The sequence below is a fragment of the Aotus nancymaae genome, unplaced genomic scaffold (genome assembly GCF_030222135.1).
Source record: "Aotus nancymaae isolate 86718 unplaced genomic scaffold, 86718_ANA_hifiasm-v0.15.2.pri h1tg000275l, whole genome shotgun sequence".
Taxonomy (NCBI): Eukaryota; Metazoa; Chordata; class Mammalia; order Primates; family Aotidae; genus Aotus; species Aotus nancymaae.
In genome coordinates, this window is record NW_026988690.1 from 26110 (window position 1) to 38631 (window position 12522).

Here is a 12522-nt window from a genome sequence, read left to right on the forward strand (position 1 = left end):
TAGACCCACTTGGAGATTTAGACCTGGACACACTGAGTTTTTGAACACTCTCAAAGTGCAATTTGGGAAAGGGCAGGTGAAATGAGGCTTCTTCCAACCTCCCCCTTCCCTCCTCAGCTTGGTTAACAGGCAAACACCAAAATATGGTAATAGCTGGTAATTTACAGAACGTTGGTTATCACATTTGATAATTATATGTTAAGGTTGTACAATATGTGTATGTCAGAGTTAGGGGTAGTAGGTCATAGAGTCTCATGAAAAATACAACTTCTATATAATCTTCTGAGTAGCGAGATGGTAACTGTTACGACGGTTATGAATTGTCCAGGCAGTAGGGCCGGTATATGTCTTCAGTCATGTTTTTACGCCTGCAATCCAGGAAACAGTGTAAATGGATGTTTCCTGAAACAGCCATAGTCGCCTGCCAACATGCCCAGCTAATTTTTGTATTTTTAGTGGAGACAGGGTTTCACCATCTTGGCCAGGCTGATCTTGAACTCCTGACCTCGTGATCCACCTGCCTCAGTTTCCCAAAGTGCTGGGATTACAGGCGTGAGCTACCGTGCCTGGCCGAGATTTATCATCTCTGTGTGCTGGTAACAATTCTAGCCTTCTCTTTTAGCTACTTTGAAATATACAATACGTATTTGCTAACATATTCAAATACATCGCACCACTGCACTCCAAGCCTGAGCTAACTATGGTGACCGTACTCTGCTATAGAACGTTAGAACTTACTGTTTCTAACTGTATGTTTGTACCCGTTAACCAGCCTCTCTTCCTCACCCCCATCCCTTCCCAGCCTCTGATACCTGTCATTGTATTCTTTGTTTCCATGAGGTCAACTTTTTTTTTGTTGTCGTCGTTGTTTTTAGCTCCCACATGTTTGTGAGAATGTGTGATGTTTTTCTTCCTATGGCTGGCCTGGCTTATTTCACTTAACATAATGACCTGCAGCTTCATCCATGTTGCTGCAAACAACGTGATTTCATGTTTTTTTCTGGCTGAATAGCGTTCCATCGTGTATATATGCCACGTTTTCCTTGTCTGCTCATTGGTGCATACTTGGGTTGATTCCATATCTTTGCTGTTGTCAATAGCGCTGTGATAAACATGTGAGTGTATACTGATTTGATATACCGATTTCTTTTATGTTGGTTAAATAGCCAGTAGTGGGATGGCTGGATCAAGTAGTGGTTTTGTTTTTAGTATTTTGAGAAATCTCCATACTGGTTTTCATAACGACGTTACTAATTTCCAGTCCCGCCTCAGTGTGTAAGAGTTCCCTTTCCTCCGCATCATGTCAGCATCCCCTGTTTGTATTTTTAAGAATAGTTATCCTAGCTGTGGTGAGGTGGTAGGTATCTCGTTGTAGTTTTGATTGGCACTTACCTGGTGATTACTGATGTGATCATTTTTTCATATAACAGTTGGCCATTTGAATGTTTTTTGATGTCCTTTGCCCATTTTTTAGTGGGATTATTTGTTGTTTTTCATCGTTGGTTATTTGAGCTCGTTACGTATTCTGGATTTTAGTCCTTTGTCGTGAACAGTTTGCACACGTCGTTTCCCATTCAGCAGGTTGTCTCTTTGCTCTGTCGTTTGTTTCCTTTGCTGTGCAGAAGCTTATTGAAAGAGATGGATTGAGCATGGTTGCTCACGCCTGTAATCCCAGCACTTTGGGAGCCTGAAGCGGGTGGATTACCCGAGATCGGGAGTTTGAGACCAGCCCGGCCAACGTAGTGAAACCCCATGTTTACAAATAATAGCGAAAAATTAGCTGGGTGGGATGGTGGGCGTCTCCCGGGTTCAAGCAATTCTCCTGCCTCAGCCTCCCAAGTAGCTGGGACTACAGGAGCATGCCACTATGCCTGGATCATTATTTTTTTTCTTTTTGTTTTTTTGGTAGGAGCTTTGCTCTTGCCGCCCAGGCTGGAGTGCAATGGCGCCATCTGGGCTCACTGCAACCTCTGCCTCCCAGGTTCAAGTGATTATCCTGCCTCAGGCTCTCGAGCAGCTGGGATTAGCCCAGCTAATTTATTTTTATTTTTATTTTTGAGGTGGAGTTTTGCCGTTGTTGCCCAGGCTTGAGTACAATGGTGCTATCCCGGCTCACTGCAACATCCACCTCTTGGGTTCAAATCTGTGTCTGCATCAATTCTACACAAGAGTTCCATCATCATATGGGAAGGGAATCATAGGTGTGGGGACCTCCATGCAGGACCCCGCGTGCCCCGAGGCCAGTCCCTGTGACAGCCACAGCAAGGAGCGTCTGCTTCCGCCAGTTGGACAAGATTCTTTCCTGACCAGAAACCAGCAGAAGGACTTCCCCTGCTCCCCACACACCGTCGTATCCCAAACACACCTGTGTGGATGGATGCCTCGACATCTCCCCTCAGCCCAGGGCCTGAGCTCTTCCTGATGAGGGTTAAGCAGGAGTGACCGCCTCTCCTCGTGTCCACGTTGCGGGCAGCTGCCTTCTCCTCAGCTCCCACGGGGCAGAACAAGAGCCAGCCAGCTCTCAACATCCCAGGATTTTCCAGGGATGCTGATAACTAAAGCAGTCGGGGCCTTGTGAGTGGTTGGTGGGAGGGATCAGGGTCTCCTCAGCATCCGTCAGTTCCTGGAGCATCTGAAGGGGCAGCCTATGCCTGGAGGAACGTGTGGGGCTGGCCCCCGTGGGTACCCAGTGCCTGGCATCTCCCAGGCCCTCTGTACTCCCTCACAGACCCCCTCCACTGAGCAGCACAGCCCTGAGGACAGAGGCAGCAGCCCGGAGAGCATTTCCAACACAACTGTCTTTATTCAGATTTACACATGAGACCTCCAAGGTATTGCTCCCCACCCCCTACCCCTAGACCCTCCCTTCCGGTTCAGCCACCCTCTCCCTCCCCTCCCTCCTGCCCCTTCCTTCCCCCACCCTCCCCCATCAAGCTAAGGCCCAGCAAGATCAGCACTGGGGGAGAAGTCTTTGCTTTGAGGCACCTGATGGCCTGAGGGTCCGAGAGTTGAGAGCCCCACCCTTGGGGATTGGCACCAGAGAGCCTGCCCTGTCCCTCTACTAGCTACAATGCTGCATTCTCTTCCTCTTAGAGAGCAAGGGGTCACCCTTTCTCTTTTTAGACTGCGAGGGGCCACCCAGCCCCCAAGCCAGGGACTGCGCCCCAGAGATGCTGAGTCCAGGCCTTAAATGGGGCATCTGAACAGGGGATGGGCCTCTTGAAGAGAGCTCGCTTCTTGGACTTGGTGGCAGGAGCGGATGCTGGGCTGAGGTCTCTTCTCTTCGCAGATTGGGACTGAAGAGCTCCCTGGGGTTCCCGCCCTTCTAGGCTGAGAAGGCCCGAGGCAGGTACAGGGCTCTGGGACAGCTTCCAGGCCCGCAGCCTGTAGTTGGTACCCACGGCAGAAACTATGCCAGGGATTTCCCTGTCCTCGTCACTTGACCCCTCAGACAGCCTGCGTGATTCCTTGACAGGAGAGGCTTCAGGGAGACCCCAGGTGCCCTTGGTCCCCACGCCTGGGCAGGTGGGTCTATGGTCCTGGGGAGGAGAGTCTGGCCGGGCAGCCCTCAGCCAGCGGGAGTCCAGTCTCTCCAAAACCACAACAGGGTTTATGGACCTGACCATCCCAGTACGCACCCTGCCTCGTCCCTGAGGGTCCCGGGAAGCCCTCTGGGGGGTGGGTCTGTGATCCTGGGAAGGAGAGTTTGGCCGGGCAGCCCTCAGCCTGTGAGAATCCAGCCTCTCCAAAAGCACAACAGGGTTTTTGGACCGGGCCATCCCAGTGCACACACTGCCTTGTCTCTGAGCATCCCGGGCAGCCGTCTGGGGTGGGCAGGTTTCCATGCTGACCCCTTGCTGGGGGCCAGGCACATCTCTCTCTGCTCCTTGGCCTGCTGCAGACTTAGAAGAGATTGAGTCCAGCTGGGTGGTGCCATGACTAGGGACTGCCCTCTCACACGGTTCCTCCTTCAAGGATAGGAGGCGCTTCTCTGCTACCTGCGGGAGTAAAGGGGGCACTTACTGGCTCTGCCTCAAGTGTGAACACGGCCCAGGGTGGTGAAGACCAAGGCGCTTGGGTGGCAGGCAGGGAAGCCTGAGACAGCTGGGCTTTCTGTCAAAGACAGAGGGTGTGGCTCCGCTGGGCATCCCGCTGGGCCTCACTGCAGTTTGCATCCTGACTCCCCTCCCTGGCTCCTCTCCATCCCGTTCCATCTGAACCCGCACCTCCCCGCCTCGGAGTGGCTCCCCAAGAAGCCGAGCATCCCCCGCAGGGTGGGGTGGACAATCAGGTGGGGCTTCTGTGCCGGGTCCCTCCTGCCCCCAGGGTACCTGGGTTCCCCTCCCTCCCTGCTCTACCTGGGCAAGGGTGAGTCCTTCCTCCTGCTCCAGCTCCTGGCTTAGGGCCAAGAAATCCATGTGTGGATCTGGGGAAAGCAATTCTTCCGGGAATCGGGGGTGAATGACGGCCTCCACCTGGAAACAGAAGGGAGACGGTGTGAGCTTCCCGGGCAGGGAGTAACCTGGAGCCAAGTACACCTGGAGGAGATGCAGAAAGCAGTGAGCGCCCCGTCCCCACCCTTCTGGAGCTGTCTCATATCATGGCGACCACAGCTACACACACAGACCACAGACCTGGTAGCGTACACACATGCAGACAGAGACACACAAACCACACACAGACACACAAAGAGACACACATATGACACAGGAAAATGGACACAAGTAATTTCCACACTCCACACTCACACCCACACAGACACAGAGTAACCTATCACAGACACAAAGACACAGACACAATCACATACACAGACAGTCAAATCGATGGCAACACACACACCCCTTCACTGCGGAGGAGCTAAGGAACAGAGCTTAATTCCAAGGACCTGCGAGTGCCACCCCCTGGAATTCTGCAGACCCCAGCACTTGAGGCTAGCCCACCTTGGTGACAAAGTCTTTCTGGGAACACAGATTGTCAGCGTAGCTCAGGACGCCTGGGTCTAGAAGCATCCCGTCCCCTTCCTGCTCCACTTCGCCCTCTTCCCATTGTCCCTCGATCTCCCTCATGGCCCCAGCGGGAGGCCCCAGCAACTCCTCCATGATGTCCATATACTCCTGCACCACTTCAGGGGGAATCTCCTCGGGGGCCTTGGTCTCTGCTGGCCGCTGGGGCCTGGGTGGTGGCAGGCAGGCAGTTGGGGCCTTGGGGCCAGCCTTGCTGGGAAGGTACACTGAGGCAGGGAGGGAGGAGGATGGGTATGGTGAGGGCTGCTCCTCCTGCCTGCATCACACAGGGGAGGGCAGGGCTCAGGGACCTGAAGTGGGTCCCAGCTGGGTCAGGACCACCTGAACCACAGCGCCCCTGGAAGAGACGCCGCAGGAGGGGCACATACGGGACAGCATCCTTTTGGAGGAAGCTTGGAGTCACTGATATGCTGAGTACTCCACCCGCTCATCCCTGCTTCCTGGGCAGATTGTTGAGTTTTGGAATGGCGAGGGGAGAGAGTAGCTAGGAAACCTGACCAGGTGAATACCCACTTCGTGACCAGGAGCCGCCCAGCCCCCCAGCTCCCCTGAGCTGTCTTGTTGGAAGGAACAAATCCCTCTCTTGAAGGGAGGCATGGGGTGTGGGGACAGTGGCCTCCCTCGGCCTCTCTGGGCTTTGCCGTGGCTCCTGTGGGAATGTGGGAAGCCATACCTGGCTGCTTGACCACCTCAGGGGCCGACGGTCCCTGAGGTTCAAGCCTCGGCAGGGCTGGAGGAGGCAGGCACTGGGGCCCCTTCATCCACTGTGACTTCTGAATCTGCATCTCCTCCTCAGCCTCAGACTGTAGGAACCTAGGGTGAAGAAGGTGTAGACCGTGCTGAGAGGGTCCAGGCCCTCTGCCCCCAGGACCAGGCAGCAGCCGATGGCAGGGAATGGGAAGGCATGCCTCAGGCAGGCTGTCCAGGCCCTCCCTGGGGCCCGTCCCCCAGTCCCAGAGGGAACTACTCCCAGAGTTCTGGGCTCTCCCTCCCTCACCCGGCCCCTGCAGAGCCCATGGCATCAACAGGGCTTTCTGACTTAAGTCAGGGCCACGAGGCCCAGGAGGGCATCAGGGGTGGGGTTTATGGCAGAAGGCGTCCATGATGTTGCCCAGTTGCATGAGTCCTGAGGTTGGGACTGTGGGTCCCTGAAGGATAACCCAGGAAGATGAAGCATGGGAGACCCCGGTCGGGAGGAAGCAAAAGCTGGGTGCAAAAGACAGGGCCCCTTTCCCCTGAGGCTGCCGTCTTTCTGTCTTAAAGGAAGGGACTACGAGGAGCAAAGGCAGGCAGGCCAGAGATGGGTCTCATGGTGTCCTGGACACAGGTCTCCCCTGACCCAGCGCAGGTTTCTCCAATCCTGGCCAGGCTGGGATGGGCGAAAACCGACTTGTGGCCACTGCTGGGAAGAGAGTGCACCCCGCTCTGTCTATAGTCCCCAGCGCCCCTTCTCCCCATCCTCCCAACTGGCGGTGATCTCCTTTGGGCTGTGATGCTGGCTGCTCGCTCCCTGACCCTTAGTGTCAGGCAGGGGTTGGCCCGAGGCCAAGCAGGGCGTGGCTTCCCACCAGGGCAGGATAGAGACCCCAGAGCACTCTAGGAGGGAGGAGCAGCTTCCTGAGGGAGCCAGGGGCCCGGTAGGGCCTGCGTTTGTCCACACCCTCCTCATGCTCCACACTGAGAAGCCACCATGGCCATCCGGCTTCTGTCACCCTCTGTCACCCTGCCATGTGGGCTCTGCCCCTGCACCCCAGACTCACTTACCCGCCATCTCGTAGTAGATCATCCGGTCAAAGTTGCTCGTGTGCTGCCATTCCCGCACGGCCCACCACAGTCCCCCCTCCAGGGTCATGGTGGGCTTCTGCCGGGCCAGGGATCTGAGAACTGGGCTGTAAGGCGGTGCAGTCAGTCCCAGTCCATAAGCCCACCCTCCATCCTAAGCCCACCAGTCCCAACACCCGGCCCCTGTCACCCCCACACATGTCCTGTCATCTGTCCCTGTCCTGTTCTCCCCCACGTGGGCAGGATATGTCCCCAAGATCAGTCATCAACACAAGCCACCGGCTGGCCTCTCCAACTGCCCCTCGAGTCCTCAGTGTTACAGTGTTGACAAATGAACTCAGTACTATGGGTGGAATGTGAGCGTCCCCAGCATTCCTGTGCTGAAGCCCTCAGCCCCGGTGTGTCAGTTCTTGGAGTTAATCAGGGTTAGAGCAGGTCATGGCATCCGAGCCCCGATAAGGGCAGGAGGAGACACCAGGGCTCTCCCTCTCAGCCGCAAGAGGACACAGCCAGAGGCAGCCCTCTCCAGCCAGGACACCAGTCGGCCGTCACCTTGATCTGGGACTTCCGACCTCTGGAAGTGGGAGACGTGAATGTGTCCTGATAAAGCACCCAGTCTATAGGATTTGTTATGGCAGAGCCCGAGCTGACTGAGACAGCGCACCCACAGAATGACCGGGGAGCGAGGGTTAACGTGCAGGTTCCAGGGCCCCAGGACTGAGCATTTAACCAGCTTCCTGGGGACTCTGGAGCAAGGCGGCCCCTGGGGACGCAGCCTCGGGGTCCTGGAGATGAGTAGAAACCAGAACCAAAGCAGAGCGGTGTCCAAGCCCACTCCACGCCAAGCCTGTGAGCCTGGGGCGACTCCACTCCGAGAATCAGGGTCCCCAGTGCACCGGGACTCAGCTCCAAGGGAGAATGCAACCAGTTCCAAGATGCAGGGGCAGCAAGATTTTTTGGGACAAAGATGGGGCCTCCTTACACCTACACCCTGGGCAGGGGACTTGCCTACAGGAGTGGCCAGTGTGTTGCCGGGTGGATGTGCTCAAGCTCCCGTGGAGTACGGGTTTGCTCATCAGCGGGGGACACAGGGTCACAGAGGCACTGCAAGATGGAGAGAGGCACGACTGGGACTGAATCGACAAACTCTCAGATGCTGGCATTGCTGCCTCAGTCACCACAGTCCATGGCCCTGGGCTGCTGGGCTCGTGGTGCACTCAGAGCCATCACTGGAGCCCGTGGCTTTGGGGAACACTGTCCTAGATAGCCTAGTTCTGATAATGATAGCAGTAGGGACAGTAATCATAACAGTTATCATGTAATGTGGCCCAGCATGTGCCGGGCACTGTGCTGTGTGCCTCATGTGTGAGCTCAAGTCACCTCTTCACCATCCTCTGAATGAAGCAACGTCGTTCCTTTTTCTAGAAGGGATCGAGGGCAAAGCTGCAAATACCTGCCCAGTAAGGATTGGCTGGACTCACGGGACAGTGAGGGGCAGGGGAGATGAGGCCCCTGAGAGTCTGTCCTGAGCGGCAGCCAGATGAATGTTCCTGAAAATGTGCCCTTCCATAGCTCGACCCGTCGCCTTCAAGACCACCCTGCAAGCTCCCCCGAACAGCGTGACCTCCCGTCCATCCAGCAGCCTCTTTATGGGTGAGCTGCAGGGTGAGCTCCGGTGCCCCGAGGACACTCACATGAAGAAACAGGAAAGCGCTTCCATGTCCGGACTCTGGGGAAGGTGCCTCCGGGCCAGGGGCTTGTAGTGCTGCCAGAGTCGGAAGTTCTCATACACGCTCTGGGGGTTGCAGGAGTCGTCTGGGGGAGTCTTGGCCTGGGAGGGAGCCAGGCTGCCCTCTCCATGAGCCCCTTGTGACAATGGACAAGCATTCCCTGGGGCCACGATGGGGCCCGGCTGGGGAGCAGGTGGTGGTGCTGGAGGAGGAAGGCCCTGGAACCAGCCTCCGTCACGGGCCTGGGTGACCCCAATGATGTGGGCAGCCATAGCGGGCACCACAGGGGCAGCTGCCAGTGGTCGGGGAGGTGGACATGTGACTCCCTCACAGACGGCACCTGGAGCCCGCCAGACGAGGGGGTCCTGAGGTAGGGCCAAGGTCTGTGCCTGAGGAGCCTTCACAGGCCCCACTTCTGTCTTCATCTGGACAAGGACGTTGGAAGCCCCGGCCCAATTCAGGCCTTGGCCATCGTGTCCTGCCACCAGAGGGGTCCTGGGGAAGGCAGACAGCACCGGAGGGCCGCCTGGGGGAACCACTGCAGTCACGAGGGGCGGCCCATCTGCTGGGCCAGGAGCAGGTGTGGCGAAGGACAGAGCCGTGAACACTGGCATGGAGGCGCCAGGGTTCTCGGTCACACCCGTTTCCAGCTCTGGGCATGCTGTGGAGACAAAGGAAAGAGGTGAATGAGCTGGGGTCTCCAGGTCCACCCTGGTCACTGGGGAATCAGGGGTGTCCTACAGCTGAGGGCATGTGACAGGGAAACTGCAGCTTGCAAATGTCCCTGAATGTGCATCGCATGCTCTGTTCCTGCATAGGAGGGTCCCTTCACTAGAGAGCCTGGCAGTTAACCCAGATTGCACCACTGCATTCTAGCCTGGGTGACAGAGCAAGACTCCATCTTGAAAAAGAAACAATGGAAGACAACCACCGGATGGAAATCTCTCCCAAGCCAGCACCCCGTGAACCCTGAAGACAACCCATACGCATCACACCCAGTGTGCAAGTGATGGTTCTGGCACCATGCCCAGCAAGTGCTAAACATGGGTCAGAGTCAGGCGACACTTTCCTCGGTGCTCGGTGGTCCTGGCTGCCACTCAGGAAGCTCTGTTCCCAGGGAGCAGGTCTGAGAAGCAGTGGTGGAGTTCCCTGAGATACTGTCATTGCGCAGCCAGCAAGAGCGGCACACGATTAGAGCACAGCCAGCAAGCGGTGAGCAGTGGGGCTGTCGGAGGGGGGGCGGGGGGGAGGTGTCTGGGGATTTTCACAGCTGCTGGTCATGTTATAGTAGGTCTTGGGACAACGAGCCCATCTCTGGTCCTTTTCCTTTGAGCTCCCAATAACTGAATAGAGTGACCAACCAAGAACCAGAGGTTCTTGGGCCACAGGCCAGGTGTGGCAAAGTTGTCTGGAGCTCATCCCTGTTCGCTAGGACTTCATGCAGTCTCCAGTCAAGGGGAACAGGGATACAGCACATGCACCTCATCAGTCAGGACACACATCCTAACTTGAATAATAATAATAATAAGAGGACCATCTTCCTATTTGTGTTCTACTCTCCTTCCTCTACTGAAAAGGAAAGCAGTCTTTCCAGACCTTTCCACTGAAAACCAGCAAGAGTCCACACCTGTCCCCTGTTCATGAGGTAGTAGACATGGAATAGAGGCAAATTGTTGATCTCCACAGAAACACAAAGTGCAGAGGACAGGCCGTGAGCTAGCAGACAAGAGGAAGTGGGTCTGAAGACCTGCGCTTCCACAAAAGGACGAACAATTCAGAACAACCTGGGAAGCCCAGGCCGTGTTGCCTGAACTTCCCCACTGCCCCCACCCCTGTTAAAGCCAACAGCTACCTGAACTGACTGAGAAGCCACCTCTGGGGAGCGAGCTGAGAGGCTGCGGCAGTTACAGTAGCCCCAGGCTCGCCCACCCAGAGGCTGTCACTGCATGCTCTGTCACAGCCATCACACCCAACAGTCGTCTCTGGCTGAGACGACTTCTCCTCACTCCTCCCTAAGATCTAGAAAAGTCCAGTCCAAATCCCTCTGAACACTATGGAAGGGCACCGTCCAGGTGCCCGAAGACATAACACAGGGCTCAGGCTTGCCCGCCATCTTCATTGGGCCACCGGCACAACACGATCCCACCACTCCCTACAAACACACGGTGACGTGACCCGTCCCCCTCTAGAAAGAATCAGTACATCCACTCCATCCTTTCCCCTACACGGTGTATTCCCCCAGGCATCTTGGTCCACCTCCAAGGAGCCGTCCTCCCTAACCACAGACTCAGGGTGCCATGGCCCTCTCCAGGTGTGATGTCTTTGGGGACATCCAGTGCTCCCTCCCTCCTCGACACTAGCCCTATCAGCTGTCCCTGGGGCGGTGTCAAATTTGAATTCCCAAGGATTTGAAACGTGACAGAGACTTGGATAATGCCCCTGTCCCTACAGACTCACCTCCATTTGAAGCCATCCCCTCAGGCTGGGTGCTGATCACTGCTGTCTGACAGTTTCCACAGTGAGAAAAGTCAAGAGCAGGACCCAGAGAGTGACCTGCCTCAACAGATTCTCCTGAGTTCAGGTAGGTCTGGTAAAATTTGAAAGTAAAGCAGTTTAGAACATAGGACCCCAGACATTCTGCAGAGGGGGAGGGGCAGTGCAGCAGGTACTGGAAGGGGTGGGGGACATTCTGTGAAGGGCTCTGGCCAATAGGAAAGAACTGAGGTTCCCTTGCAGCTGGAGGGCAGCAGGGCAGACTGTGTGCACCTCTTTAGGCAACTTTTTTTTTTTTTTTTTTTTTTTTTTTTGAGATGGAGTTTCACTCTTGTTACCCAGGCTGGAGTGCAATGGCATGATCTCGGCTCAGCGCAACCTCCGCCTCCTGGGTTCAGGCAATTCTCCTGCCTCAGCCTCCTGAGTAGCTGGGATTACAGGCACGTGCCACCATGCCCAGCTAATTTTCTTTTTGTATTTTTAGTAGAGACGGGGTTTCACCATGTTGACCAGGATGGTCTCGATCTCTTGACCTCGTGATCCACCCACGTCGGCCTCCCAAAGTGCTGGGATTACAGGCCTGAGCCATCACACCCAGCCCCTCTTTCACCTTTTTATGTTAATAATTTTGCCACTCCTAGCCATGCATGGAGGTTCATGTCTGTAATCCCAGCATTTTGGGAGGCTGAGGCAGGTGGATCACCTGAGGTCAGAATTTCGAGACCAGCCTGACCAACACGGTGAAACCCCGTCTCTATTAAAAATAGAAAAATTAGCCAGGCGTGGTGGCAGGTGCCTGTAATCCCAGCTACTCGGGAGGGTGAGGCCGGAGAATCGCTTGAACCTGGAGGGTGGAGGTTGCAGGGAGCCGAGATCATGCCACTGCAATCCAGCCTGGATGAGAGAACGAGACTCCATCTGAAGAAAATAAAAGAAACCAGCCTGTGCAATATGAGCTTTGAAGCCACGGCAACCAGCAGGGAGACGTGACAGCCCCTCTGCCCGCAGGTGCTGGACATCACGGAGCAGCTGGATGCCGGCGTGCGGTACTTACACCTGCAGATTGCCCTCATGCTGGACGGCTCTTGAGAAGAACCTGCACTTTGTTCACATGGTATACACCATGGCACTGGTGGAGGTACGACCAGGCTGAGGGGATACACGGGGAGTGCTCAGGAGGCGGCCGGCCTCCCATGGGGAACCAGACTGCCATAGGGACGGGAGCTTCCTGACCTTTAGTGGGATGACGATGTCAGCTTCAGGGCCAGACGAGACCAGGAGATGCTGACGCCTGCTAATCTGTTAGGAGCACTTATTTTTTTTCCCTTTGGAGATGGAGTCTCACTCTGTCACCAAGGCTGGAATGCAGTGGCTCAATCTCGGCTCACTACAACCTCCGCCCACCAGGTTCAAGCGATTCTCCTGCCTCAGCCTCCCAAGTACCCGGGATTACAGGCACCCACCACCACACCCGGCTAATTTTCATATTTTTA

The 12522-nt window shown here is 55.7% G+C and overlaps 1 protein-coding gene and 1 pseudogene across 2 annotated transcripts in view; one reads left to right on the plus strand and one right to left on the minus strand.

Annotated features, from left to right (window-relative positions):
* Positions 1-2998: 2998 nt before the first annotated feature.
* LOC105727628 (NUT family member 2G-like) lies at positions 2999-11009 on the minus strand (annotated as a pseudogene).
* The window catches only part of LOC135273130 (PI-PLC X domain-containing protein 1-like), a 36786-nt gene continuing 29526 nt past the window's right edge, over positions 5263-12522 (plus strand). For both annotated transcript variants that reach the window (XM_064372057.1, XM_064372056.1), the window contains exons 1-3: positions 5263-9748; positions 10988-11117; positions 12038-12167. In XM_064372057.1, the coding sequence (XP_064228127.1) occupies positions 12063-12167 (105 nt within the window). In that variant the 5' untranslated portion in view covers positions 5263-9748; positions 10988-11117; positions 12038-12062. The remainder of the gene's footprint in view (positions 9749-10987; positions 11118-12037; positions 12168-12522) is intronic.